Genomic DNA, 27,407 nt, shown 5'->3' on the forward strand with positions numbered 1-27,407 from the left:
CAGCCTAGGTTTTAACCTGAAATGACGCAATGATAAATCAAAGCAAAGCAAAAATGAATTGTCAATTTAAATAAAACGGCTACCAGCATTAAAAACTTTAAAAACTTGCTCCACTTTTTCTTACGGAATTTTTGTTAAGCTAGACATCTAGTTAATATATATCATTGGGATAACCCTCTAGTTCTAACCCCGGTTCTCTCTAAGCTTTCAACCCGATGATGATGATGATTCAAAAGATGTTAAAATTTTAAACCGGAGTGAATGGATATCATTCGAAATTTCTTGTCTTAAATTTATTTAAAAGTTTTTGAGTCATTAAATTATTCTAAAGTCTGAGTAAGTATAAAAATGTGTTTATATATAAAATGTGTTTATAGCTTTACTGAATTAAAACTTATGTAGAAAGAAAACCGGATTTTTTTGCTTATTGATTAAATTTTTTTCGTTTCATAAGTAAAGTTTCATTTCATAAGAACAAAAAATATATTCAGCGCTTAAAGAAAGCTACAAAGCAAGCTTCTCAAATTCGTAGATTATCGATGATTTTTAAAATGGGAAATTAGTTATGTTTTTATGGAACGAAGCATGCTCCCAGAAAAAAACATTCTTAAAACAAGTTACCGTTCATCAAAAGATCACATTAATGCTTCTGTGGTTGAATCTCGCCCTATGAGCATCGTTAAAGATGGTCAGTTCAAATCTGATCCTCAAGATAATGAAGCAATTAAGAAAATGTCTACTTCAGAAGTTTATAGCTATGTTGATGTTACTTTAAAACCTTCAAGACCAAATGAGAATAACTTTGATACGAAAAGAAATAATTTAACAAAACATATTGAAGTCAACAATGATTTATATGCTATTGTTGATAAAACAACAAAACCAATAAGTAGTACAATTTTAAATAATTATATTGATGATAATGTTCCAAAGGATTTAAATAAAGATAGTATGCTGATGATGGACAATGGTTTTCTTTCTAGAGGTAAAGTTTTATTAGGTAATATCAATGACACAAAAAAAGGTACAGTATCTGGGAAAAAATTTAGTGATGGAATGTTGTCAAGTCTTCAAGTAGCTGATGTAAAACCACCTCTACCAACACCTTACAGATCTGGTAAATATGAAAAAAAACTTTATAAGTAGTTTAAAAATAGCAATTTTAAGTTTTTACAAATTTCAATATGGTTATACAGGTAGGCAAAGATAGTTCATGCTAAAATAGTTTATCCTAAAACTTCTACTGTTTTGTTATATCAAACAATTTCTTATTACTTTTAGTGTGTTGATTAGTTAAACAAAAATGAAAAACTATTTGTATTTAGACAAAATAACTTTTCTTCTTATAATAAAGGAAAACCATCCAGTGATACTCAACATGGTTTTAATTCTTTTAACCGAAATTCTATTTCTACTGAAGACATACTGGGTTCTTGCCAATTATCAAAGTCAAAACTTCCCAATATCTGTGATGAAAAAAATCAGGGTAAAAAATCAGAAGATTTATCATCACTTAAACAACCAGGTAGTGGTGGATTTCAGAAAACACATAGACGCATGCGCTCACATGAGCCTTTACATAAAAACTTTATTGAAGACTTGCCTGAATCAAATAAGTTTTGTACTCTGGGTAGAGATTTTTCAAAAAAATTGAATACACCTGATTTAATGAAAAAACAAGCGTCAAAAGACTCTGATGAGCTATTGACCTCAATAAATAGAGATTATGATTTTGATAGACTTCCTGAAGGTTGGCAGGAAGTCAAGGATGGTTCTGAAATTTATTATTGGCATATATGGACAGGGACTATACAGTATGAAAGGCCAAGAGTGTGCATGGTATGTGTGGTTTTTGCATAAAATTATTTTAAAAGTTGTATGTTTTATGTGTTAAAAAGCTGTTAATTTTTAGTGGGAAAGATTATAGTGGAAAGTGGGTATAGGCTTTATACAAGTATTTTCTAAAACAGTTATAATATTTTTACTGTTAATATTACAAATTTATAAAGCTTGTAAATCACCTATTATACAATAATATAGAACCTCATTAGTCTTTCCTATATTTCTTAACTACATGTACAATAAACTGCTTCTCTTCATTCTTTATGATGCTTGTATTAAAATCCTACAAGGTTTGGTACCCTCAATGGTTTGATGTTGCTGTTTACAATTGGTCCACTGTATTGAAGTCAATGCCAGTCATATCTGGTAACAACTTGCTGTCCCAATCTACCACAAACTTGTTAGGGTAAAATTCATCCTTGACTTGTTAAGCAGCTTCATGATTCCTTTGTTATTAATGTTGATAAACAGGGTTTTTAGAAAGTACTGCTACAGGTACTGAACAGCCAACTTCATTAGTTAGGCCACAATGGTTGTTGACTATCTAGCAGCCACTTTCAGGCTGATGACATCTGTGTGAAGTGTGCACTTGCATTTTTTGTTGGCTAGTAACTCATCTGCATGTGATTGGTTGCTACCATTAGATAATGTTTCTGAAAAGTATTAAGTACTAAGTGTTCAAAATACCACACTATGGTAATGGACAGGTCCTATAGATTATAACTATGCACGCATTCGTAAAGTTAAATAGAAGTGTAGTAGTTAAATAGACATTAGTTTTCACCAATTGCACTTTCACCAATTGCACTTTCACCAAATAGCACTTTCACCAATTGCACTTCAAAATTTAAAAAAAAGTGAATTTCTCAGAAAGTTCCAGCCAAAACTAAATAAGCAAAATCATGATTTACTAGTAAAAAATAGATATTAAAATAAATTTAGTAAATAGAAGCATTATTTAGACATGACATTGTGATCACTACCAACAGACTGTTTTGCAAGTATATCTTCAATTGTGGTGCAGTAGCCACCTCTATCATTTGTTAAGATCTAAAGGTTTTAGAAGCATCCTGGCAAAACTATTCTTCTTTTTCATCAGTTCCATTGATCAAGCTAGTCAAATTTTGGGTTCCTGGTTTTCTACTGTCTTCATACTTTTTAAATACATTTTCAACTTTTTTTTTCCACTGTAAATTTACCTTGTTGAATTGGAAGGCTCAGCTTTTTCCATAGAATTTTACTTCTTTAACTGCAATCTCAACTCTCTTCTGTATGCTTTTCAGATTATCATTCCATCACTTAAATCTGTATAGAATAATTTTTTCTGTTGGTAATTTGTTTATTTGATCCAGATTGTCAACAGCCTGTAGTTTAAAAAAGCCTAAAAGAAAAAAAGTATACAATACTTTTTTGCATTCTTGGCTCTTTTAAACCATACAAATTTGATTCTTACAGTTTCTTATTCCGCTCTGAAAAAAGATTATTTTTAGACATCCTGATACTTGTGTTATCAAATTATAATTTGATAGTTAATTAGTTATAAATAAAAAATCTCGTAAGTTAGGTTATCAAAAGTAGATTAAAAGTTTCAAAAACTAGGTGATAATAACAAATGTATTGTATAATATGAACATACAATTATCAAAAGCAATAAAATGAAGCTGTTGCCTGTACTGTACTGTAAACTGTACTGTAGCTGTGAAATAGTAAAATGGGAAGAAAAAAAATTTCCTAAAACATTTTTTAGTCATACCTCTAAATTATATTTTAGTTATACCTGTAATTTATACATCGCAGACCGCAGATATAATAATAATCTGTAAATCATTCGCATTTTTTTTAGTTCAAGTTTGTTGAAAATTGTTTTGTAGACTCCCAATTCATCTGCAAGATCAGATTCTGCTTTATCAAATCAAGATTCTTCATCAAACTCTTCTTGCAACATTAATAACGATTTCCATTCTTCAAGGTATTTATTGTTTGTAATAATATGTTTTTACACCTTCTTGGATTCTTCAATAGTCTAAAAGTTAAGATAATTTTCATAGTCCAATTAGGAACTTTAAAAGTGTAACTCAATTTGAATAACTTGATGTAGCCTCTTTTACTTACTATGGATAATCACTATTAGTAGTCATTTTGAAAATTCTCTGAGTCTGTTAAATACAATTTTCTTTCTTTATGGCTTTGTCTTTAACAGCAGTTAGAATTTAAAACAAATTTTTAACTTTCATTTTTAGATGGAACACAAGTTTTTTGAAAATTACAACTTTTAGCCTTTAAAGTATTTTAACTAACAAAAAGCATAATTAATAAAAACCTGGTAAAATTTTATAGTACAGTTATCTGCTCATAGTTATTTGTAGGGATAAAGAGTCTGAAGAAAAAATAGACTCCCAATAGTTGATGCAGATATTACTTGTGCAGCCAAGTTTTGATGTTAATTGGGTTAGCTGCTTATAATTATCTGCTTATAGCTAATATAAATTGAATATAATTAGAATATTTGAAGGATAATTTTCAGAATATCTTTTTTAAAGAAAGTCCATTTTTACATAACCAGAACCTCTTTAAATTAAGACATGGAGTGAAAATTTTTATACCATCAAATATTTAGAAAATAGAACTTTCTTTTACTAAAAATATAAATGTATGTCCACATGAACATATTTTTTTAAATCACACAATCAAATACACAGAAATAAATTTTCTTATGTACAACAATTTGATTAAAATAGTCAGATATATCTAATGTCCAGCAGCTATTTACAATAAATTGCTATTAATATTTAAAATTGTTTAAAGTTTAACTGCATTACCTATACTTTGTTTGTTGTGTGGTACTTTTTAATTCTCTTTTTTAGCCAGTTGTCACCATCAAGTTCACCTAATCAAGATACATTTGAAAACTTAGCGGTATTAAATTTTTGTAATAAAACTTTTAATTTGTTTTTATGTATTTTTATGACTGGTATTTAGTAAACCTATTTGTACTGACACATTTGTGTATATTAGCCAACAATCAGCTTTCGAGTTCATTCACTGGGATGGATTGATGTTGATCCAAGCAATATGGGGCAAAATAAAATTGCTGAAACAGTTAACAATTGTATTTCTATTTTGGAAGAAAAACGATTTGATCTATGGAATACTTCAGAAACTTGGGCCAAGGTAATTAAAATATAATTTTTATATTATACAATAATCAAAGGTTTTTTTTTTTCTTTTTTTTCCTCTTTTATATGGCTTTTAGGGAGAAAATATTGTATTTTAGGGAGCAGATATTGATCTTATTTTGGAAGAAGAAATCTTGAAAATATATGAGCCAATATCAAAAACTGTACTTCACACTCAACCAATCTCCAAGATGAGAATTTGGGGAGTTGGCAGGACAGAGGCAAAGTGATGACTTTAATGTTAACTTTGTTTTAAGACAGTGATAATAATATTTAAATTAAATTAGAATTAAAACTCTTCATTGAAAAGAATTACAAAAATGTTTATACATTTGCATAGGGATTTTGCATACATAGCTCGTGATCAAATTACTAACAAACATAGATGTCATGTGTTTCGCTGTCATGGTCACATATCTGGGCGTTCCATAACTGATGCTCTTCAAATGATTTGCAGACGTGTATTGGAGGAAAAACGGCAAACAAAAGAGAATAGTGGGTTGACTGCGGCAAAAACATCCAACTTATTTAAGCAACCTTCCAAGGGTAAATTTTCAGAAAAAAGATTTTGCAATTTTTTTGGAATTGGATTGATTTTCACAAGTTACTTTTTATCTTTATTGTGTTTTAGTTCCAGAAGTTTTCAATGAAAAGCCTTATGTAGAGGAGAAAAAGAGATTTACTGCAAAATATGTAGGCCACACTGAAGTGTTAAGCTCCTCAGGTATTTAAAAAAGTATTTGGAGCCTGTGAGCAATTATATTTTTATGTATTGTGAGTTAATCACCATATTTAGATTTTAAATCTGGAATTTAAAACTAAGTGTATAACAATTTTATTTGCTTTGGAAGGTATTGACATTGTTAATAAGTGCGTAACAAAGTTAACAGAAGGTTCAAAAACATCTGATTGGTCTTCTGTGTTGATTGAAGTGACTACATCTGAAATAAAAACTATTGACTGCATTGTAAGTATATTTTGTTATTCATTGTAGCATACTTTCTTAGATGTTTTAATTTTGTGGTTGATTTCTTTTGTACCTGGATTAGCTGTGTATTTCATTATTTCATTCTTTTTGGACATTAGAAACAACAAACTATCATGACACACAGAGTTCGTTTTATTTCATTTCTTGGAGTAGCTGAAGATGAAAGGTGACCATGTGCCTTTTAATTTTTTCTTATATTAATGTCTACAGTGTTAACTCAAAGTTTGTGATGAGTTTTATAAGCAAAGAAATTGAGAAAAGACTTTATTTTAGATTTGCGGCCTATATTTTGGCTGTGTCTAATAATCAATTTGCATGTCATGTATTCTTTTGTGCCCCACATGCTGGAACACTAACAAAAGCTATTGAACAGGCTTGTAAGGTATCAGTATCTTAAAATCAACTTTAATGATTTAATAAAATTTATAAGATATGAAAGAAATGACTCATGGTTGTTAAAGCTTTTAAAATGAAAATTAAGTATCTGCTAAATTGGCAATTGAATTTTTTTTTTTTTTTACAGCTTCGTTTAGAGAAGATGTTGCAAGGTAAGGGGTACCCTTGTTCAAAAGAGCCTGAAATTAATGATCAAACTCTCCAGCAGAATTCTAATTTGCAATTGCTCAGTGTTAAAGAAAAGGTCCATTTGGTTTATATTTTATTCTTTAATTGAAAGTATTTGTCAGTTGTTACTGTTAAATTTTTTACAAAAAGTCTGAAAATCAATTTTTTTTTCTTCAAATATTTGTGAAACATGGATTTAGAAAGAAAAAATTATTTAGTTTCCTGAAGAAATCTTTATTGTATTTGAGACTTACTTCTAATTTTGTTTCTGACAACAATCTGCAGCCATATGTTCATTCTTTGCACAGAAACTAACTTCTCCAGACTTTTTGCAGATTTAAATACCAACCAAGAATTTTTTTCAAACAAATTTATAAACAGTTTTACAAAGTGTAGAGAGAAATTCATTTTAATGACACTTTTTTCACTTACAACAATGAAGAATTATGTTTTATAACAATTAACAATTATGTTTTATATTTTGAAAATTTTTAAAACCCGTTTATAACACAATTTGATAATCCAACATTTTTACTTTTTTGTTCATTTTCTAGACAAAGGCAATAACAACCAGCATGTTTGGAGTTTTCAGTAAGTTTAATAAGCGAGACAGTAAAAGGAAGGTGAGGAAACAGGCTTCAAAGCAGTATGACAGTATTAAATATCTTTTATGTGTTGATTTAAGTTGATATTTTACGATTTTTTAAAAAATTGCAATTGGCACTTCAAAAATAAAGGATTTTTTTTTTTTCTTTTTTAAGGAGGAAATTTTATCTCAACCATCAGCCAATGATAATGAGTACGCAGTAAACTATTTTGGTTCTTATGAAGTTAACGTTGGAACGGGTATTGAAGCTGTGCATAAGGCTGTTAATGTATGCACACGTTCATATTAGAGAAGTTTCTCCATATTTAAGTTAAATAAATATAGAATAAGGTTAATGGAAATTACTTGGATAACAAGGACTTTTTCAAGTTCTGTTTCATAATTGATGTTGTTATTTTGTTGCAAGTACTTTTGTTGTTTACTTTTGAACAATTGCAAATATTCTTCAAGATTGCAATAGTTAGTCTCTAATTTTTCATTTCAGAGTTTAGTTGATGGTGAAAAGATGATTGGTCTGCTTCAAGTGCAATCTGACTGCGTTACTCTGTCTGATTCTAATTACACTCCTCTTTCTAAAAGAGTGTTTGATATTAGCTCGATAAGCTTCTGCGGAATGGCTAGGTATATATAAGTTATCAAACACTTAATCAAAGCGTGAAAATCTGTGGGATATATATTCCGAAATCATATTGCCTGCTAAAGAAAAACACTTTTTTTTTTCAATTTTATTCACATTCAAATTTCTGGTATTAAATCAAAAAGATAAAACAAGCGAACTTGTCATTCATTTTGTAGAATTTTCGCTTTAAACACAAAAAGTTAAATTGATTTTTATTTTAATTCGTTTTTATACAGGCTGCTATTACTACAACTAATATTTAATTGTGATTATTGCATTTATCATTTTTATTACTATTCTAGTGATAGAAAACATTTCGGGATAATAATATCCTGTGGCAAAGGAAAATATTTGTGTCACGTGTTTGAAGAATGCAGGGTGAGACTATTTAGTGTAATATTTGATATTTTTCTCTTTTTTGGCAAACTTATCCGTTTGAGAAAGTTAAAAGTAAAAAGTATTATGATTTTTTTTTTAGAACTACGGTAGTATAGTGAGTGCTATCCAAGATATTCTTTAAGCCAAGAGAATTATTTGCTAATTGAGGAAGCTCTCTGTTCAGATATCTTTATGAATTTTTAAAAGAAGACGTTTTTAATTCTAATGTCGTTAAAGGATTTTTTTTTTTTTTTTTTTTTTTTTTTTTTTATACATTAAATTCTTATTTTGGTCTTTTTAAGTATAAGATCGTCAATTAATGTTAACTTATTCTTTTTGGTTCATATATTTAAAATATATAAGATGAAACTTTTTTGCTATAACATTTTATACATATAGTTTTTTTCAAAGTATATACTAATTAATATAATTTTTGAAAACATTTTCTTTTTTTTTTTTAACATTCTGCTACATTTGACTACTGTAGATTATGCTAAGTTTAAATCTGTAGTTATTTTCGTATTTTACAAATTTTTCGTTCTTTTCATTACTAAAACGCTTTTATGATTCATCTGTATTGAAATTGCGAAATCTTCTTTGTGAAATATAACGCGAAAGTTAGGAATTTCTATATAAAGCGTTTATGGAACAATTGTACGTTTTAATCTTTTTTATCTAAAGCGCCCCACTTTAATATTTTATTTTATTTTTAATTTTGTCCTGGCTGGATAAGAGAAACCGCTGGTTTTTATAAAATAAAACTTAACTGTTTTAATTTTAGTTTAATTTCATCTGTAATTTGTCTCGCTGTCACCTGTTGTTTTATTCGCATAACTATTATAAATGTATGTGTAGTGCGTTTAAAGACCTTTTTATAAGAACGACAAAAGATAAAATTAATAAAACCGAAATACACCTATTTTTTAATTTTACAAAATAAAATTTTTAATACTTATGCTTCTCTCTTTTTTTTTTATTTACTTTTTTTTTTTAACTCAAATGAAACTCAAATGTACTACAAGAATACGAAAGAAGATTGAAATATTCTTGACCACTATGCTTTTAGGTGGAGGTTGGGAGCAAGTTTTCGTGTTATACACTTGATCACTTTTGGTTTATTAAATTCTTACTTCATCGTTTCTCACGAATCATTCCGAAAGTTGGAATTACGTTGTATTTTAGTTTATTAAGGCGTTATATAGAATCTGTGTCTTTCTTATCGTGGTGAAAGTGTTTGATTGCAAATTTTTCCTCGCACTTGATCTCTGACACGGCCTTCTGATTTAATTTTAACTGAACTTCCGCCTCAATATGAAAAATGTTTTTTTTGAAATGACTGACACTTTATAAATTTCTTAACTACCTTTACCCTTTAGGGGTAAAAGATCATTGTTTGTCAAAAATTGGACATTTTAGTAGAAAATTATTAAATTCTACTCGAACAGATTCGTATAAAACCTATTTTCTTTTCTACAGTCATTTTTGCCTTATTTCGAGTAATTGCACGTTGGTTCTGACAACATAATTTAAAAATATTAAAAACATGAGAAAAAATGGTTTTGAATGACAAAATCTCTTACAAAGTTTTGAAAAAAAAAGAATGATTTTAAGTTAATCTTTACTATAATTACAATTAAAATATTTTAATATGCAACCTTAAAATCCAAAATGTTTTTCTTTTGTTTTAATTTAAATTAAGTATCCAATACTTCTTTTAAAAACGGGTATTTTAAGTTAAGTTTCCTATATGGCTACGTGTTTTCTTTTATTAATGTTTACTAATTTTTTAAAACTTTTTTGAGCTCTCTTATTCTCATTTTGGGAAAACTTAAATTAGTTGTTATAATTATATGAAAGAAATGGAGTACAATCAATTAGCGCCATCGTGAGCTAATGAGTTTGAATTGATAAATTCTATGAAGTTCATCAAATGAAGATTAATGTTAGGATCGGTGTTATTTTCTGCAAGTTATATTTAAAAATTTTAAACACCTATTTATGAAATGTTTTCCTATTTACTTATAAAGCTGTGAAAAAGAAGACCTAATACTTGAAGAGTTTGTGCAGTGGTATTTTAGCTGATTTACAAAGCGGATGTTTTTTCCATTGCACTCCTCGAAATTGAATACTTGATTGGTCAGTAATGCTACTTAAACACTGTGTTTAGAATATCAAAGGCGGAACTCCTCCGTTCAGGTCGCCATTTTGATTGTTGTGAGGACTGTTCAAATCTAATAATGATTAATAAAAGAAAACAAAAAACAAAACAGAAATAGTTTATAAGTGTATTTGCAGTATTTTTTTAACCATTTGTTTTTGTTTTGTTTTGGTTCTAAAGTTGCTTTTTTTAAAGTTTTATAAGGATTTTTACGTTGTTGTTTCAGGTAAAGATTTTAAAAGCTTACAATTTCAAGACGCTTTTTATACGCTTATCTAGCTGTTTTGGCACTCAAATCATACAAAGCTGGGTATTTTGTCTTCACGAAATCTAAAAAACATTAATAATCAAAGAACACTAAAGAACTTAATTTGGCTTAACATTTTGACTTAATAATGGGTTGTACTATAAGTCAGGTTGACAAAGAAGCAGTAGAAAGAAGTAAAATGATTGATAAAAATTTAAAAGCTGATGGTGAAAGAAATGCAAGAGAAGTGAAACTTTTACTTTTAGGTGAGACTTAACTCTTCATATTTTAAGGTAATAAAGTAAAGAATGTAATGTTTTTGAAGTTTGTTTTTAGAAAAGTATGTGCTATACAGGACATGTCATTAAAAAAATAAATAAATAAAAACCTTTCTTATTTTGTGTATTTGAAAATTAATATATTTTGAAAAGAATAGTTTCAAAGTAATTTTAAATTTTGATATGTGTATTTAAAAAAGATGTTATAGTTTGTCTAATTGTTTCTTGCAACATGGTATTCATACCGTAGAACTCAGTAAAAAAATATTACTAATTAACTTCAAATTTAAAAGTTACATATGTTAATAATCAATAAAATTAGGAGAGTATTACTTTCTGAATAAGAATAAATTTTTTTTTTGTCGCTTTATTTGGTTTAATGACTGAGAAATAGGAGCCCTCAATCTGTAAATGCAATATGCCTGTATATGTTTGTATATAATACTTTTTTATATAAAAATTTTACACACGCATAGATTTACATAAATTATAGACATCTATAGAATATATTTGTTTATAAAAATGTTACCAAGAAAGGGTTAAGTTATTGCTTTAATTTTCAAACAGTTTTACAATAGTTAATAACTATTAAAGAATTAATTTTTGTTATGACAGATATAGATGTTTTCTGTTTATCATGAAAGAATCAGTGCATCATCTACAAATAGTAATTCCTACTTATTTGGAGTTATTTTTTAGAGTTGTTTAATAATTTTAAAACCTTTTTGTTATTTATTTACTCTGATAAAAAAATTTTTTTTTTTAAGTTTGTTTATGTTTCCTTTTTTTTTTTTTTCTTGGATTGGTTCAGATTGGGTCCCAATCTGAACATAATTTGATTCTGGAAGTAATTTGGTAATTTCTGTTCCCTGATTAAATTCTTGTGCTTAGCTGTTTTATATGTGGTTTTTAGTTTAAAGCATACCACATTAAAATAAAGTTATACAAAAAAAAAAAAAAAAAGGAGCTGAGATTTTTTTTTTGCAGTGGCTTTTTTTAATGTTAAGGTAAAATTTCTTATTATTAATACAAATTAGATAACAATAATAGTACTTTTCTCTGTAATAGAAGTTATTGAACTGAATTAAAATAGCATAATATTCTCCAAAAGGTTTAAAATGAAATCAACGTCTTGATTGTTATGTCCTTTTTGACAAATAATGCATCTTAGTTAAATTTGAATGTGCAAATAAAGCAAGGTATCAAGAACTGGAATGCCTATAATTAATGACATGTAAAATTTCATGTATATATTAAAAAAAAAAAAACTATTTACAGGAATAGGATCCTTGTTTTAAACAGATTTTATCTTTAATTATAGGAGCTGGTGAGTCTGGTAAGAGTACAATAGTCAAACAAATGAAGTAAGATTCTTATTGTTTTTATACTGAAATAAGGGATTTTGTTTTGAGAAAATGTGGCTTTTCATGTTAATTCAGTTTTAAAAAAGATAGTCCTCTATTGATTTCTCTTGATAACTTTTTGTTTTTTATTTACTAGTACTTGAAAGTAATTTTTTTTTAGAATGTTATTTTTAAAAATCCATTTGCTACAGTGTTTATGCCTATTTTCTGCCAAAGTTTAAACTAAAGAGAATTTTTCACAAAATCTATTGAAAAAATATTTAATTAGATTTGTAGAAATTTTGAAAAGTTTCTAAAAATCAAATTATACAAATATTGAGATTGATTTTGACAATCTTGCAATATTGTCTTTAATATGGACACTAATGTTGTTAATATCAATCCATAATAAAAGCACAAAATCATTTGTGTCAGAATATTTGTTACACAAAGTGCCCTTTTAATGCTATTAAATTTAGTTTACTAATCTGTGATTGATTTTTTTAGAATAACCAAATTGGTTTAAATGAGTATAAATGATGCTTTAATGCATTCCAGAGATAAATGTGTATTGTTCATGGTTTCACTTTTGATTAATTTCATTAATAGTTAATTCACTTTAATAAAGCTCTTTATTAAGTATTGATGATATAATAACATGCTATTATATCTTTAAATGAATAAGCATGCAGAGTTTTTCCATTTTCTACTGCAGTTTGTTTAAAAAAGACCTTGAAGCATCTATTGCATTTTAGCATTTTTTCTGCTTAATTCTCTTGTTGTATTGATTAGAAGCTTTTTTGTATTAATTTGCAATCTTATTTTTTTGGTATTTAAGAGTAGATTAAAGCCTAAGATTTTTCTTTTAGAATTATTCATGAGTCTGGTTATACCAGTGAAGAATGTTTTCAGTATAAACCAGTTGTCTATAGTAATACTATTCAATCTATGTTAGCAATTATCAGGGCACTTGGAACACTAAATATTGAGTTTTCAAATCCAGATAGGCAGGTATAATTTAAACAAATTTCCATCTTTTTTCTATTATTATAGTATTACCATCACAAAATAAAAACATCTGTTCATTTCATGAATTATTAAAGCTTATTTGTAAATGGTTTGTTAGCATGGTTTTCTTTTGTTTGCATTTTTCTTTGAACAGCTGTAGAGTTTTGTTACATTTCTGCTTGTTCTGGGAAACATCTTTTCAAAAATATTTACAAAAACATTACATTTTAGATTTCGTTTGCATATAACTTTATAAAGAAAGAGTCAAAAAATGAAACAATTAACTCAATTAAATGCATGTAAATAATATATTAGAAACATCTCCATGCAACTTCAAAATTGTTATATCTTTTTTTACATCAAAGTTTTCAAATTTATTCATGACAAAAAACTTTTCAAATGTTAATAAGCATTCTGTTGAGATTGATGTCATAAGAATAAGTTTTAAGCTCACAACTTTTAGACTTAAAACTTTTCTTAAAAATTTTGTTAAAAAAGTTTTCCCTTTTGTAAAGTAATACATCAGTGTTTTTTTCAGTTAACCTTAAAACTTTTATTTAAAATATATACAAGGTTCTATTTGTGTTGTTTTGAACCAAAAAAGTTTCATATCTTAAAAAATGAGGAATTTAAAATCTGACAAAATAACATATTTTGTAAAACAGAAACTTTGTGCGTTTAATTTGATTTAGACTCATTCATTTTTTAGGAAGATGCCAGACAGTTATTTTCATTGGCAGGTAGTGTTGAAGATGGTAGTTTTACACCAGAACTTATTTCCATCATGAAACGATTGTGGAAAGATGAAGGAGTGCAGCAGTGCTTCCAGCGCTCTCGTGAATACCAACTCAATGATTCTGCAGGATTGTAGGGTTTTTGTTTGCCTTACTTTTTTTTTTTTTTTTTTTTTTGTGTTATTGCTTGAGATGAGCTTTTTTAAATACTGTTTAAATACACTCTTTTTTTCTCTTTAATACAGTTACTTGTCAGATTTGGATAGGATTGGTGCCCCTGATTATATCCCAACACAGCAAGATGTTCTGAGAACTAGAGTTAAGACAACTGGAATTGTTGAAACTCACTTTGTCTTTAAAGAGCTTCACTTCAAGTATATAAATATATATTGATATTTTTTCTCTTGCAGTTTTTTATTATTATTATTATTGTTATTATTTTTATTATTATTATTATTATTATTATTATTATTATTATTATTATTATTATTATTATTATTATTATTATTATTATTATTATTATTATTATTATTATTATTATTATTACTATTATTATTACTATTATTTTGCATTTAATTTTTTTATAAAAACTCCTATGTATCCTTATGGAAGTCTTGTATTATTTTTTGTTTTTTTCTATAAGGATGTTTGATGTTGGAGGCCAACGTTCTGAAAGAAAGAAATGGATCCATTGTTTTGAAGGTGTTACAGCCATTATTTTTTGTGTAGCACTTAGCGGTTATGATCTTCTTTTAGCTGAAGATGAGGAAACAGTAAGTATCAAAAAATGTGTTAAAATTATTGCTAAAATTTGAATTTTTTTTTTAGAATATTCTAAACGATTAATTTTATAATTTTATAATCACTCTCTTTTTGAAAGACTTGAAAGATATTCCCTCTTTTATTAATCATATATCTGTCTTTTTAGAATCGAATGCATGAGAGCATGAAGTTGTTTGATTCAATTTGTAACAACAAGTGGTTTATGGATACTTCCATCATTCTTTTCCTGAACAAAAAGGATTTGTTTGCTGAAAAAATAAAGAAGTCTCCACTTACAACCTGCTTTCCTGAATATATGGGTAAATAATTGACACTCTTTGATACTAAAGTTAGAACAAATTAAAAACAAATGCAGTTTTTAATTTGTGCTGTGTTTAATATCAATGCAAAAGTACAACTTGTGCATTGAGATACTAAAAAGTCTTTCTTTTTCCTTAGGTGCAAATACATATGATGAAGGAGGCTCTTATATTCAACTGCAATTTGAAAATTTAAATAGTCGAAAAGGGGAGAAGGAGATTTACACCCACTTTACTTGCGCTACGGATACAAATAACATTCAGTTTGTCTTCGATGCTGTAACCGATGTTATTATTAAAAACAACTTGAAAGATTGTGGACTTTTCTAATTTCTTTTCATTAATGCCAATCTTAAGAAACGTAGAATTCGTCGGGAGTTTTGCGATATGGAGTCGGATTTAACGTTTCTTCCATCTACGTTAGATCGCACGAGGTACCTATAAAAACAGACATTGACTTGTATTGCTAAATTTAGTTTTCCAATCATGAAGAAATTTACAAAACAATCCGAAAGGTAACTTTATTGACTAATGTCATCGAATGAAACAAAGGTATGTAACAATACAGAAATGATCACAGCAAATATCCACTTTGAAATAAGCAAATCTTCACTTTAAATAGCTTCTTAAAAATAGCGTTTAAAATCTCAAACGTTAATTTATTTTTAATTTAAATAAGGTTATATTTTATTCTTGAATTATTAGAGTTATTAAATGCATTGATATTAATCTGGTCGTGATATCTTAAAAGAGGCTATTTGCATATAAATGTGTCATTTTTGCAGGCTGATACACTTTAAAACCTGATCTGGTAGCAAATATTTTAGACTTGGTACGCGTATTTTTGGCGACTTGGTTAGCGTATAATTTGCTATTTTTTCTGGTGTTAGATACGAGTTTTGTTTCAGACGTTTATAAATGTAAACAGTAATTATTTGCGTTTTACGTTCTCTTGAGTAGTTTTTTTTTTCCGGAGATATTAAAGAAGATTTATGTATTTATCAGATTAGTCAAAAAATTTTAGTTTTAAAATTATTGTGTAGAATTCTGCTCTGAGACTTTATGGTTACTTATTTTCTTTGATACTTATCTTTAAATCTTTCGCAAATCTCTTGTAATTTTAAATGATTCCGATATAGCTCTATTTGACACGTGATTTTTGTGCGAAGTTTCTTGTATGTTTCTTTATCAAAAATACAACAAAATCTAACAAAATTTAAAAAAAAATTAAAATTTTTACAACTCTTTATGTCAATTTGCATCTATCATTTAAGTATACAATATCTATTTTTGCATAAATCTTACGCAATCCGTCATCTAGACTTAAGATGAAATTTTTTGTTCATGTGACATTCTTTTCATTGTTTACGGCGATATTTTATAGGTTAATATTAACCTTATATCTTGACATTTTTATAGTATTAAATACGTTTACACGAACTACGCGTCGCTTAATAGTGACATTATTTCTCAAACTTATTACGTAGACATGCTCAATATTTAGCGGTGAAGGTGGGGCAGTTAATATTGCCGTAAATTTTCGCGATATAATCTTATTCTAGATATGACTTTAAGAGAATTAGTTGCCCGGCCTTTTCAAATAAAGTAGTTTTTCTTTTTTTACCTATTGTTAGGAGTTCCACTAGGCGTAGCGAACTCAGCTCTAAACTTATGAATCAATTGTAAACTATTGAACTATAAATACATTTACAAAATAGAAGGAAATTTGCAGAAGAAAAAAAGAAAAACACCTGTCTGAAAATAAACCAACTCACAAACTTTGGTCCTGATAAGTCTTATCATGAAAGATTGCAGTTAAAACAGTTGAGTTTATGTATTCATTCGATAATATTTTTTGGCCAATGCTCTAATCCTGCAAGCACGTTTCTTTGGAGCATTGAAATATGAAAAAACATTAAGTTAGTAATTGAAAAAATTACTAATATTTTTTATCATTTAACATTTTTATGTTTCATACAATATAAACTCTTACTATGCTAAATATTGTTTGTAATCAAAATCAAATCGTAAAATGCGTTGAGAACAGTGCATAAATTAAGTTTGAGAAATTTTAAGGGTTATTTAGCCTTACTTAAGCTTTACTAGAGGGTCATCCCGTCTAAGCAAATAAAAATATTTAAAATTGCGACGTTGTCATAGAATTGTTTCACATTCATATCAGTCACATAAACATCTGAGCCAGAACTTGAAGATATCTATTTTTAACGATACACTTGTTTTGACTCTCTTAAAACCGCCATTATGAATTTTAAATGATAATCAAGAGCTAAAAATTTGTAAATATAGCTTTTTTTAATACTAGGAGTTTGTTAAAGATACTTTTAAGTTTTAAAAATTTAAATAATACACTTATAAGACATCTTTTCAAAAAGATTGCATGTGAGATCTTAAATATTTTGAGAAAATTTTAAACCTTGTAGGGTGTCTCTAAGAAAATCCAAACTTTTAAAAAAATTTTGCTAAGGTTTGAAACTGTTAATACGATTCTTTTTTTAACTTGGGGGGATGGGGCGGGGGCTTTTTTTCAAATCAAACTTCAAATGCTCTACCTCACTAACGAGGGAAATTTTTTCAAATCGGGCAGAAACCGATCGAAGCCAATCAAATAAAAAAACACCCGTTACTTTCAAGGTTCAAGAACATCTTATATAAATGGATAACTGAAAATTTTATCACGGCTTCTTGCACTGCATCATAACCCAGCAGCAAGCTTACCTATCACTGATTACAAGCACTATCAGTAGCATATGGGACGATTTTTTTGTTCGAATTCTAACAGAAATTATTTTTGTTCAACTCCGGATAAAAAAACTCGGTCATCATGATATTTGTGCCAGTAAAAGCTAAAATGCCCATGTTGGGTATGGTTACAACTTTGATTGAGGCTTTCCGGTTACATTAATAAAATGGATGAGTTGTCGATAAGGTAGTGGTATATCTTCTCGTCAAGTTTTTTAAATCTCTAATGTTTTTTAAATTCCTTTTTTAAATATCTAATTGATGTCTTCGAACGATGAAATGCGGTAGTAAATGATGACATTGCAGAGATTGATTAAGCAAACTTTGTTGGCTAAATATCTGGGGGGTGGGGGTAGGGTAAGGGGTGAGGGTACCTCCATATCAAATTGTCAAGTTTTGTCTGAATCAAATCATTATTTTAATAATATTCTATTTAATTTTATAAAATCTATAAATAGTTGAAAAAAAGAAAAGCTCTACATATAAAAATCAGCAATAAAAAAACAAATGATAATGATAATAAAAAAAATTCAGATCAATTGATTCTAACTTGAAAGATTCTAAAATTTTTGTTTTCAATGGAAACGCTAACTTATTCAAGTACATTGTTAATCAACAATTAATTAACAAATGCCAAGTTTTTCAATTACATTGGTAATACTATATTTTTTCCCGGTTAATTGGCAATAAAATATTGAACAATATATATTAACTTTGTCAAAATCCATTTCCTTATGTATTTTAATTTCAACTATATCAAAAAAAATTTAAGTTTTACTGTAATACGAACCAGAAAATAAATAGGAGCTTTAGTTGTATTAAGTACAGTAGAACAGCAGAAGTCATTGTTTTCATGTACCGGCTGCATAAATGATGCTGATTAACCATGTTGATGCAAAAATTTAAATGGCATTTTTTTTTTTTTTTAAATATTACCACCTACGAAGTACCACAAAATCAAAAAGTTTTTGCTGGTTTTTTTTAGGTTCATGTACAATCAGATTTGTTTTGTAGTTGGTTTTTTTTAGGCTCATGTTTGAAATCAGATTTTTTTTTGTAGCTGTCACTTAAAATCTTATCTAACTCTCTAAAATTAATCGAAATTATTTTTTTCCATATTTTTTTGAGTGAAAGTGATGAAAACTTCTTGTACCAGAGTTCGAATAGTTTTAAATTTCTGCTTCAAAACCTTTCTCATTTTCGTTTGTGTTTTTGTTTTTTTCTAATTTACAAAATAGTGTGGGTAGCCTAATAAAAAAAAAGAGGTATTAAATCCTTAATTGTCCCAACTGGTCTCACTTTCATATTTATTGTCTAACCTAAGCGTCCCATTCTTGTTATTGAAACCTATCGTTTTGATGGTGAGTACATATATTTATCACTGAGCCCCCTGTTGAATAGATAATAATTTAGTTAAGTCTTTATAAAGTATGCTATATCGTAAAACATTCCAAAAAAATATTTTTTCTATAAAAAATATTTCTTTAATAAAAGATTACAAAAAGAAAACATTTAAAGAAGACAAACTTGTTCTTTGAAAGTTTTATAAAGCATAAATGGTGGATTAAAAAATATGCCTGTTAAATTTCTTTAAAATGTGTTATGATTTAAACATAACAGTAAAATTTGATGTATTTTAAATTTATATAAATTTAAGGCTCCAACTATACGTAGTAGAGGCTCACAAGGTGCAGTTCTACTTCAAATATAATTGTGCGAACAAGTTTTTAAAATAAAATTTTTTTATAGATTCGTATAATTTTAGTACTTAAGCAGCTACTCTAAGACTGTGCATAAAGAAAAAATACACATTGTTTTTAACGACTCAGATTCACGAGAAATATCACAATGTTTTATTTCTATAAAACATTGTGATATTTCTCGAAATTTTACTTTGAATTGTTTTAATATCAGATTTCTAGGGTAAATGTTCATCCAGCAACACATCAGAGAAGTTCATAGACTCATAGATTACCTTTAACAGAATGGTTATTGATTATGAGATTTGGTAAATTAAAAGGTATTTAAATTTCTTCATGATTTTAAGATGATTTACCCCGCTTTAATTTAAATATCTTTTCAAATTACAAATTCAAATGCACTTTTCACATTTCACATTTGGAACGATGTTATGGAAACTTACCAACTAAAATTTAAAATTTGGAAAATTTGGAAATTTGGGAAAATTTACTTTAAAGGTAATAATACCAATGATAAAATATTAACATTTATTAACATTTTAAATGTTAACATTCATCAATATTTTATTATGAAAATCAGTGAATTGAGTTGATAACATAATGAAAAACAGGTTGCTTCAAAATTTGTTTTTTAAAGTAAAAAATAAATGGAAGGGGTGTTAAAAAAATGAAATAAAAAGGGAGTGGTTTGTTTCAACAAGTGATTAACCCAGATGAGGTTCAATGAGGTTCCACTTTTACTTACAACTAATTTTTAAAGTGAGAACTGATATGAAATTTCAAGCAAGTACAGAAAGAAGTCGTGCAAGGTCACGTGACAAATTATTGTCCTAATGAACACCAATGATAAATGTTTACATTACTTGATATAGACTTAAAAAAAGCAAGCAATACATCGATGTAAAAAATAAAGCTCAAAGAGGAATTGTGCTTAAAAAAAAATTTGTGAGAAGCAAATGTTAAATCTTTAGATGAAGTAGAGATAGCTAACTATTCCATAAACAACTCAAAATACACATACCACAGACATTGTGATTATCACGCACAAGATCTGTCTTTGAAAATGATTGTCCTGAATTCTAAACTAAAATGGTCAATCATTTTAAAAACAACTGACGAACACAACAAAGGCTTGTTAAAAGGGTTTTAACATTTGATCTGCTATGTACTGTTGAATGTGTGTTGCTTTGATGTTTAGAGCGGAACGCCTCAGACACTCCTAAAGATTTTCTGGATTTTTTAATGAACTCATAAAACTTTGATAAACCTGTTGTCACTTTCAGGAAATTTCTATGGAGATCCACAATGCAGATCTCCATAGAAATAAAACAAAAGAAACTCAACTTGATCACTTTGACTAACCGCACACAAATAAACTTGTTAAATATGCTAATTATTAAATCTATTGGGAAAATCTGACTGCTTACATTATTTTTAGTCAATTTTTCCTGTAATTAGAGTAAATGCACAACCATGTTATAGAGAATTTCCAAGACGTCCAATTATATATTAGTTAGCATTTTTTTGAGCGGTTTGACTCTAGATAGTGGTGAAAGATTATTTTATTATGAGCGGTTTGACTCTAGATAGCGGTGAAAGATTATTTGATTGTAGAAATTTTTTAGTAATAACTAAATGTAATTTGGTTTTAAAACGATCGGATGTGCATTTTCAGTTACAGAAATAGAAAAGAAAAAGAAAAAAATTTTTTCAGTTAATTTCAAAAAATCTGACGAACTCTATCGAAATTTTTTCAAATTCAAAATCTTTAGTAAAAAACAGAGACTTCCTGGTGTAGTGATTTTGGTGACAGCTGCCAGTTTTGTATTATCTTCTCCCAGTATAAAACAGTATCGCAGTCGAGCATGCGTTAAACACTTTAAAACGGATGCTTTTCAGTCTTAACGATCTACAGCTGTTACTAATTAAAATTATATATGTAAAAATACAAAAAATTACTTATGTAATAATACAAAAAAATACATCTGTAAAAATACAACAAAAAAAATACATTTGTAAAAATTTAAAAAAAGAAAACGTAAACTTTAATTCCAAACTTAATGGTTCCCATGGTTTTTGTAAGTTTATTTCCATAATTCCAGGCTCTATAATTCTATACGTAGAATTTGTCTTAATTTGTTTATTTTTTTCATAATAAAAATCCTCTTTTTTATATCCATATGCGCCATATTATAGCCCAATCATGTCGCGATCTTAACGAACTTTACGACTAATCTTGAAAAACCTGGCCAAAAGTCGAAAAATCAGTTGAATTAAATAAAAATTTTTGCATAATATTTTTTTGAATCACTGAATCCGAATTTCACATTAAAGTTTTTTCAATATAGCAGATTTCTAAAATAGCGGTATTTTAAAAAAGTCAGCGAAAATGAATTTGGACATAAGTTTTTAATCAACCATTTACTTCAAGTACTCCTGCAAAGCAAGTGGGAAGCAGCAATGAAAGTAATTGCTCAAAACCTACCACTCCATGTCTTAAAACTACAAATTTTCAGAAGTTTTTACTCAAATGTCTGTAATGTTTAGATTATTAGCTGGACTTTCGCACTAATTTATCGCCACAAAATATTAGTGAAGGAAAAAAGCAAGAGTACAACAAAAACTTTAAATACTATTTACAATATATTTAATTTTTTGTTTATGACAGCAAGTTTAAATTCAGTTTACCTTAGAAAAATATGTTTCAATATTTAGCACAGATCAAAAAAAGAGAGAAAAAAAAAGTCGCTTAATTATGAATAATAATTCAAATAATTACTTGCGAATTATAGTTTTAATACCTAATTAAAACATGTTTTTATTTTACGCGCAGCCGAAGTAAGTTTTTTGGCTGCACAGTTTTAAAGCTGTTTACGAATCTGATATTCTTCATCAGCGTCAAAAGCTTCTTCACCCAATACTTTGATTAAATTATGATTATTCGCCTCTTTAATCAGGAGCATCTATTACTGCTAAAGCATCAACTATCTTTTGCGGAGCTCTTCTTTTAGAATGACTTTCAATTTCCTCAAAATTGGAAGCATCAGCACGATTTGCTTGAACAATCAGTGCATCTCTGAACTTGTAGGAAACGTTACCGTATTCTCGCAATAGGGGCAGTTTGCTTAGGAGGAGTTCGCAAAAATCCTGTCGCATGCCGAACCACCCTGCAAAATATATATGTATGTATGAATATGTATATATAATTTTTTACTATACATACATACATACATACATACATACATACATACATACATACATACATACATACATACATACATACATACATACATACATACATACATACATACATATACATACATATACATGTACATGTATATATATATATATATATATATATATATATATATATATATATATATATATATATATATATATATATATATATATATATATAAAATTCGATGTATAAATTTTTGAATATTGGATTCAGGTAAATCTTCATAAAAGTTTAACATCATAATGCTGCTTAATAATGCAATGTAATATTCCAATGTGATGTTGCAATTTAATATTGTAATGTAATACTGTGATGCAATGCTGCAATTTAATGTTAAAATGTAATGTTGCAATCTAATGTTGTAATGTAATAGTGTAATGAAAAAAATAAAAACAAAAAAAAAAAACAAAACAAAAAAAAAAAGAAAACAAAAAAAAAAGAAAGAAAGAAAAAAAGAAAACAAATCATGAATTCCTATTTCAATAACTCATAGATATTATTGGGTTTCAATTGATTTTGAAACTCTACATCCACCATTTTATTTCAGAGTGAGATGAATTATTTTAAAAAGTATTTCACAGATTTTCAATAAGATTTTGAGAATATAAAGTATCTAGTAAGACATCTGGTGTCAGCACTAAATATGATTCAATTTTGATGGAATTTGTTGTCAGCCTGTGTGTGTGTGCCCTTAAACACAATGAGAGATTATGCTAGTCTATTTATTAAAAAAAGTTATTTTGGGCCAGTTTAGCATATATGTATAGCTTATACTAACTGGTAAGATTTTTCATATAAAAAATCAAAGTAATACTTACATAAATTTCCACCTTTCTGATAGAAAGATGAGACTAACAAATTGATTAATGCTACATGTAGTGGGATAAAAATTGTAGAGAAATAAACATCGCTAACTCCATCTAATTTCCTACTTAACATCACCTTAAAAAGAAAAGGTTACAGCATTAAAATAGGAGGAATTTTGTTTCTCATTATTTTTATACATATTATTACAAATGATAAAACAAAATAACTTTTTAACCATAAATTAGGGGACAGTTGACAATTGGACAAGATAATTAATAAATACAAAACACCGACAAGATTAATACAATATAATTACAAGATAAAAACTTAAAAATGCAAAACAAAAAATAAAAATAACAATTTAGTGAAATGAAGCAGTTAAAGGTGTAAAAAAGATATTAAAATATTTAAAATCTTTTTAAAAAATCTTCATTAAAGAATATAAGTAAAGAAGTAACAAACCATAAATATTACGAGTGGTATAACCATAAAACATGTTACTATTGCATTAAATACATGTGTTTTACGCTGTTGAGGTGCAATTTCTGGTGATCGCATAAACAGCAATGCCCATATGATGTAATAAAGTACACAAATAGACAGTAGACAAAGTATAATCCATACAGGTACCAATACAACCTAAAAGTACAGTTGCGGACGTACCTTCTAATATAGTAATAAGTATAAATAATAATGTATGTGTAAACATAAAAAACAAATATATATATTTGTTATCAAACACACACACACACACACACACACACACACACACACACACACACACACTTCTTTCTACAAAAATAAAGTGTTGTGATATAAATAACTACAATGATAAAAAGTTTTAAAAAAAAATCAAAGGAATCAATAATCTATTATTTTTTATTTAAACAAATTGTTCTTTTCTTTAAGTTTAAGTTTTGAAGTGGAGAGTTCCCATATTCGAGTTGTTAGTTTTTGTTTTCAAAAGAAAGAGAAAAAAGTACAATTGAAGATCAAGAAATAACAAAGCAAAATAATCGAACTTAATGTAAAAATAACCTTGTCAAAAAAATAGATAAAATAACAAATTATAAGATTTTGAAATTTTAAGTACTTAATTAATTTATAACCTTTATTAACTCTAAGTTTAACATAATGTTTAAAAAGTATTTTATCATTTAATTATCATATTGATAAAAATAAATAAAAAAAAAAAAATGCATTGAAAAAGTAAATATTGTCTACAAGGCAATTTTGAATTTTCCAGTGCTAAAAGGTTCAAGACGTCTGACTTTAGGATTTGGTTTTAAATATTTCAATTGTTTAAAATAAAGATAGGATTTTTAACTCTTTCTCATAATCCCATATAGAATAGAAAAAGATATTGTGAAAAAATCTGTAGGTTTAAATAGGCATTTTATAGTAAATACACTCACCAGCCAAGTCCATCCAATAACTTCATCCCATTTCAGTGCTATGCAAACAAACTGTAGCATATTTACAGAGAAGAATGTTTCGAGCTAAAAAGAAAGATGTTGGTATCCTAAAATATATACTCAGCAAGTTAATATATCAGTTTGTCTCAAATTTAAATATATCTTTGTTTATAATCTATATAAAGAGTTCTAAATAAAAAGACTACATCTAAAAAAAAATAAAATTACTTCTAACTGTCGTTCATGCCTGAAACCCCAAACACAGCCAACCAGAGCAAGAGCAGATATACAAAATAATGGAATAAATACAAGTCTGTAGGCTATTGGTTGATACTCCAAGTTTGTGCACAAAAGTACTTCAAAAAGCAGTAAAAGCAGATGTAAACTTGCAGATATTAACATGGCTTGTAAGTCCACACTGCTTTCATGCCTGAATATAAAGCCTACTTGTTAAATCAAAGTAATTCTTCTAATTACTTCAGTGTAAAATTAGTGAACATTAAACAAATTTATTATTTAGTGATTTTTAATAGAACAACTTTTAGAAACAGTAAAAGGAATCAAATTTCTACATAGGTATCAAAAGATCAATATAAAACAATAAAATACCTGACCTGTACTCTGGATGTTTTAACCATATAACAACTCCAGTTGTAGCACCAAAAAGTACAATACCTTTCCAAATCCATAGTGGTATAAATACTACGTAAAAACTCCACAGTAAAAACCCATCAAGACGTAGTCCAAGAAAAATTGAAAACAGCAAAAGGGATGCATATATCAGGAATTTACTGTAATAAAGAATGAAATATTTTAAAACCCTTTATGCAATTTTAACAGCAAAATTCACTGTTGTTAGCTAACTGGATACTACATGTTAATTCCAATTTTTTCAGAAATGCCTCTCTTATCTCTATCTTACCTCTTTTGCTCACATCATACAGTTATTCACTTTGTAATCTAAATAAATGAGTGTTCCATTTTTCATGACAAAAAAATAACTAAAAATAATAAATAAACGAAGTAGCAAGATAAAAAATTCACTCATCATTAAAAGTGTACACAAATATAATTTTAAAAAAATTAAACTCTATATTTATAAAAATCATAGTCAGAGCTACAAGAGTGCAGTCTAAATAAAAAAGTGAACTGGTCAAATTTATTTAATTGCAAATTAATAACAAAAAACAATAACAAAAAAAACAAAAGAAAAAAAAAACAAAAGAAAAAAACAAACAACAATTGTGAAAGAAGAAATAGTCTTTTAGCTGGTCCTTTTTATTTGAATGACCAATAACACAGAATTAACATCTAGCATCAGTTAACATTTATCATAATTCATTTATTACATATTATAAAAAAACATCAAAGTAATATTTATTCAAATTTTCTAATGATATTTTTATCATAAACACTTGTTATTAGATTTTTTTGTAGGTTTTTGTGAGTAAGAGAGTCTGTATTTATTTGTAGATGATTATAAATCAAAAAAAGTGTTGATTTTTTTTTGTTACCTGGGATTAAATGAATGAAATAATCCCTTTAAATCCATGTAAAACAAGCAGCACATTGAGATTCAAAAACTGAGACTGCAATCAATCTATCATTTCTAAAAAATGTTTTAGATAGCAAATCAAATATAAAAAATAATAGAATGAACTAATTTAATTTAAAAAAAGAAAAAATTCACTTTAACTATAAAAAAAACTATAACTTAATCACTTAATATACCTTTAAAGTATGTGTAACTAACAAGTACACACTTACAATCTTATGAAAATTTTAAGCATCATGTGACAAAAAAAAAAAAAGAAAAAATAATAATAATAATGACAGAACTTTGTATTGCATTTAACTGGAAACAGCTTAAAATACCTTTAAATTGATACCAAAAAAAATTTTTTTTAAAACTCCCAACAAAGTTATGATTTTAAAAAACATTAAAGCTATCCTATTTTCGGACAAGAAAATCCTAAAGGAAATTTTGATCACTTTTTTTTTATCATTAATACTAATTAGTTAGGCCTTCCATAAGGCCTAACTAATTATAACGATTATTACTTTCTTAAGAATTACTTGAATGAAAATCGAAATCAATATGGATTTTTTTATTATTACTGCTACTAGGCATTATGGAAATCATCAATGATGCAGTCAGATGGTAGTACTTCAGAGTTGAGATGTAAAAACTTCTTAAAGATTGAATGAGAACTTAATAACATCTAATGGGCGACGGTTGTAATCGTAATTTCAATCTGTGTATTTGTTTTCTTACTGCCGGCTGTCGTTGCTTGAATGCCGTTGAAAAATGTGGTGAGGTTCATGTAAAGATACCCAATTGTAAAAATGGAGTTAACAGTATGGTTGTTTGGTCAATAAACTAAGGAATTAAATTTTAAAAAAGTTACGGAAATAGCTGCAGTAGTTGCAGAATAAATCATTTTTTATTACAGAAGTTTG

The 27,407-nt window shown here is 27.4% G+C and overlaps 3 protein-coding genes across 6 annotated transcripts; 2 read left to right on the forward strand and 1 right to left on the reverse strand.

Annotated features, from left to right (window-relative positions):
- Positions 1 to 235: 235 nt before the first annotated feature.
- On the forward strand, positions 236 to 8,403 carry LOC145184722 (amyloid beta precursor protein binding family B member 2-like). 3 transcript variants are annotated; one of them, XM_090079156.1, is made up of 17 exons: positions 433 to 1,117; positions 1,355 to 1,839; positions 3,714 to 3,811; positions 4,707 to 4,758; positions 4,858 to 5,013; positions 5,117 to 5,244; positions 5,359 to 5,564; positions 5,650 to 5,742; positions 5,870 to 5,985; positions 6,105 to 6,172; positions 6,280 to 6,388; positions 6,530 to 6,646; positions 7,125 to 7,193; positions 7,332 to 7,445; positions 7,662 to 7,798; positions 8,099 to 8,174; positions 8,275 to 8,403. In XM_090079156.1, the coding sequence occupies exons 1-17, from the start codon at positions 574 to 576 to the stop codon at positions 8,314 to 8,316; spliced, it is 2,610 nt and encodes an 869-aa protein (XP_089935282.1). In that variant the 5' UTR covers positions 433 to 573; the 3' UTR covers positions 8,317 to 8,403. The 3 variants fall into 3 exon arrangements, 2 of the variants coding, with proteins under 2 accessions (XP_089935283.1, XP_089935282.1); XM_090079157.1 differs by lacking the exons at positions 433 to 1,117; positions 1,355 to 1,839 and adding an exon at positions 236 to 336; XR_016449920.1 differs by lacking the exon at positions 8,275 to 8,403 and having other exon boundaries at positions 7,125 to 7,216.
- A 1,836-nt stretch (positions 8,404 to 10,239) lies between these two features.
- LOC145181639 (guanine nucleotide-binding protein G(i) subunit alpha-like) lies at positions 10,240 to 16,056 on the forward strand. Its single transcript, XM_080056778.2, has 8 exons — positions 10,240 to 10,845; positions 12,179 to 12,221; positions 13,070 to 13,211; positions 13,918 to 14,075; positions 14,188 to 14,316; positions 14,586 to 14,715; positions 14,871 to 15,024; positions 15,164 to 16,056. Exons 1-8 carry the CDS (start codon positions 10,728 to 10,730, stop codon positions 15,352 to 15,354), a joined length of 1,065 nt encoding a protein of 354 aa, XP_079912904.1. The 5' UTR covers positions 10,240 to 10,727; the 3' UTR covers positions 15,355 to 16,056.
- A 6,060-nt stretch (positions 16,057 to 22,116) lies between these two features.
- LOC145181655 (transmembrane protein 185-like) lies at positions 22,117 to 27,250 on the reverse strand. Of its 2 annotated transcripts, XM_090080316.1 has the most exons (8): positions 26,462 to 27,247; positions 25,870 to 25,907; positions 25,562 to 25,738; positions 25,176 to 25,377; positions 24,948 to 25,031; positions 23,995 to 24,171; positions 23,544 to 23,667; positions 22,117 to 22,651 (listed from the first exon to the last, which is right to left on the reverse strand). In XM_090080316.1, the coding sequence occupies exons 4-8, from the start codon at positions 25,347 to 25,349 to the stop codon at positions 22,434 to 22,436; spliced, it is 777 nt and encodes a 258-aa protein (XP_089936442.1). In that variant the 5' UTR covers positions 25,350 to 25,377; positions 25,562 to 25,738; positions 25,870 to 25,907; positions 26,462 to 27,247; the 3' UTR covers positions 22,117 to 22,433. The 2 variants fall into 2 exon arrangements, with proteins under 2 accessions (XP_089936442.1, XP_079912921.2); XM_080056795.2 differs by lacking the exon at positions 25,870 to 25,907 and having other exon boundaries at positions 26,462 to 27,250.
- Positions 27,251 to 27,407: the final 157 nt, after the last annotated feature.

Source organism: Hydra viridissima, unplaced genomic scaffold (assembly GCF_058129835.1).
Source record: "Hydra viridissima isolate aposymbiotic clone 2 unplaced genomic scaffold, HvirCarnegie_v1 scaffold_2, whole genome shotgun sequence".
NCBI lineage: Eukaryota > Metazoa > Cnidaria > Hydrozoa > Anthoathecata > Hydridae > Hydra > Hydra viridissima.

Coding starts and splice junctions, on each gene's coding strand:
- LOC145181655 (XM_080056795.2), bottom strand. CDS start 26,517: ATGTGCTGCTTGTTTTACATGGATTTAAAGGGATTATTTCATTCATTT. Junction 25,739..26,461: donor TTTCATTCATTTAATCCCAG/GTAACAAAAAAA, acceptor TCTTTATTACAG/TAAATTCCTGATATATGCAT. Junction 24,172..24,947: donor TTATTGGATGGACTTGGCTG/GTGAGTGTATTT, acceptor CTGTACTTTTAG/GTTGTATTGGTACCTGTATG.
- LOC145184722 (XM_090079156.1), top strand. CDS start 574: ATGGAACGAAGCATGCTCCCAGAAAAAAACATTCTTAAAACAAGTTAC. Junction 5,986..6,104: donor TAAAAACTATTGACTGCATT/GTAAGTATATTT, acceptor TTTGGACATTAG/AAACAACAAACTATCATGAC. Junction 6,647..7,124: donor TGCTCAGTGTTAAAGAAAAG/GTCCATTTGGTT, acceptor TTCATTTTCTAG/ACAAAGGCAATAACAACCAG.
- LOC145181639 (XM_080056778.2), top strand. CDS start 10,728: ATGGGTTGTACTATAAGTCAGGTTGACAAAGAAGCAGTAGAAAGAAGT. Junction 12,222..13,069: donor ACAATAGTCAAACAAATGAA/GTAAGATTCTTA, acceptor TTTTTCTTTTAG/AATTATTCATGAGTCTGGTT. Junction 15,025..15,163: donor CTGCTTTCCTGAATATATGG/GTAAATAATTGA, acceptor CTTTTTCCTTAG/GTGCAAATACATATGATGAA.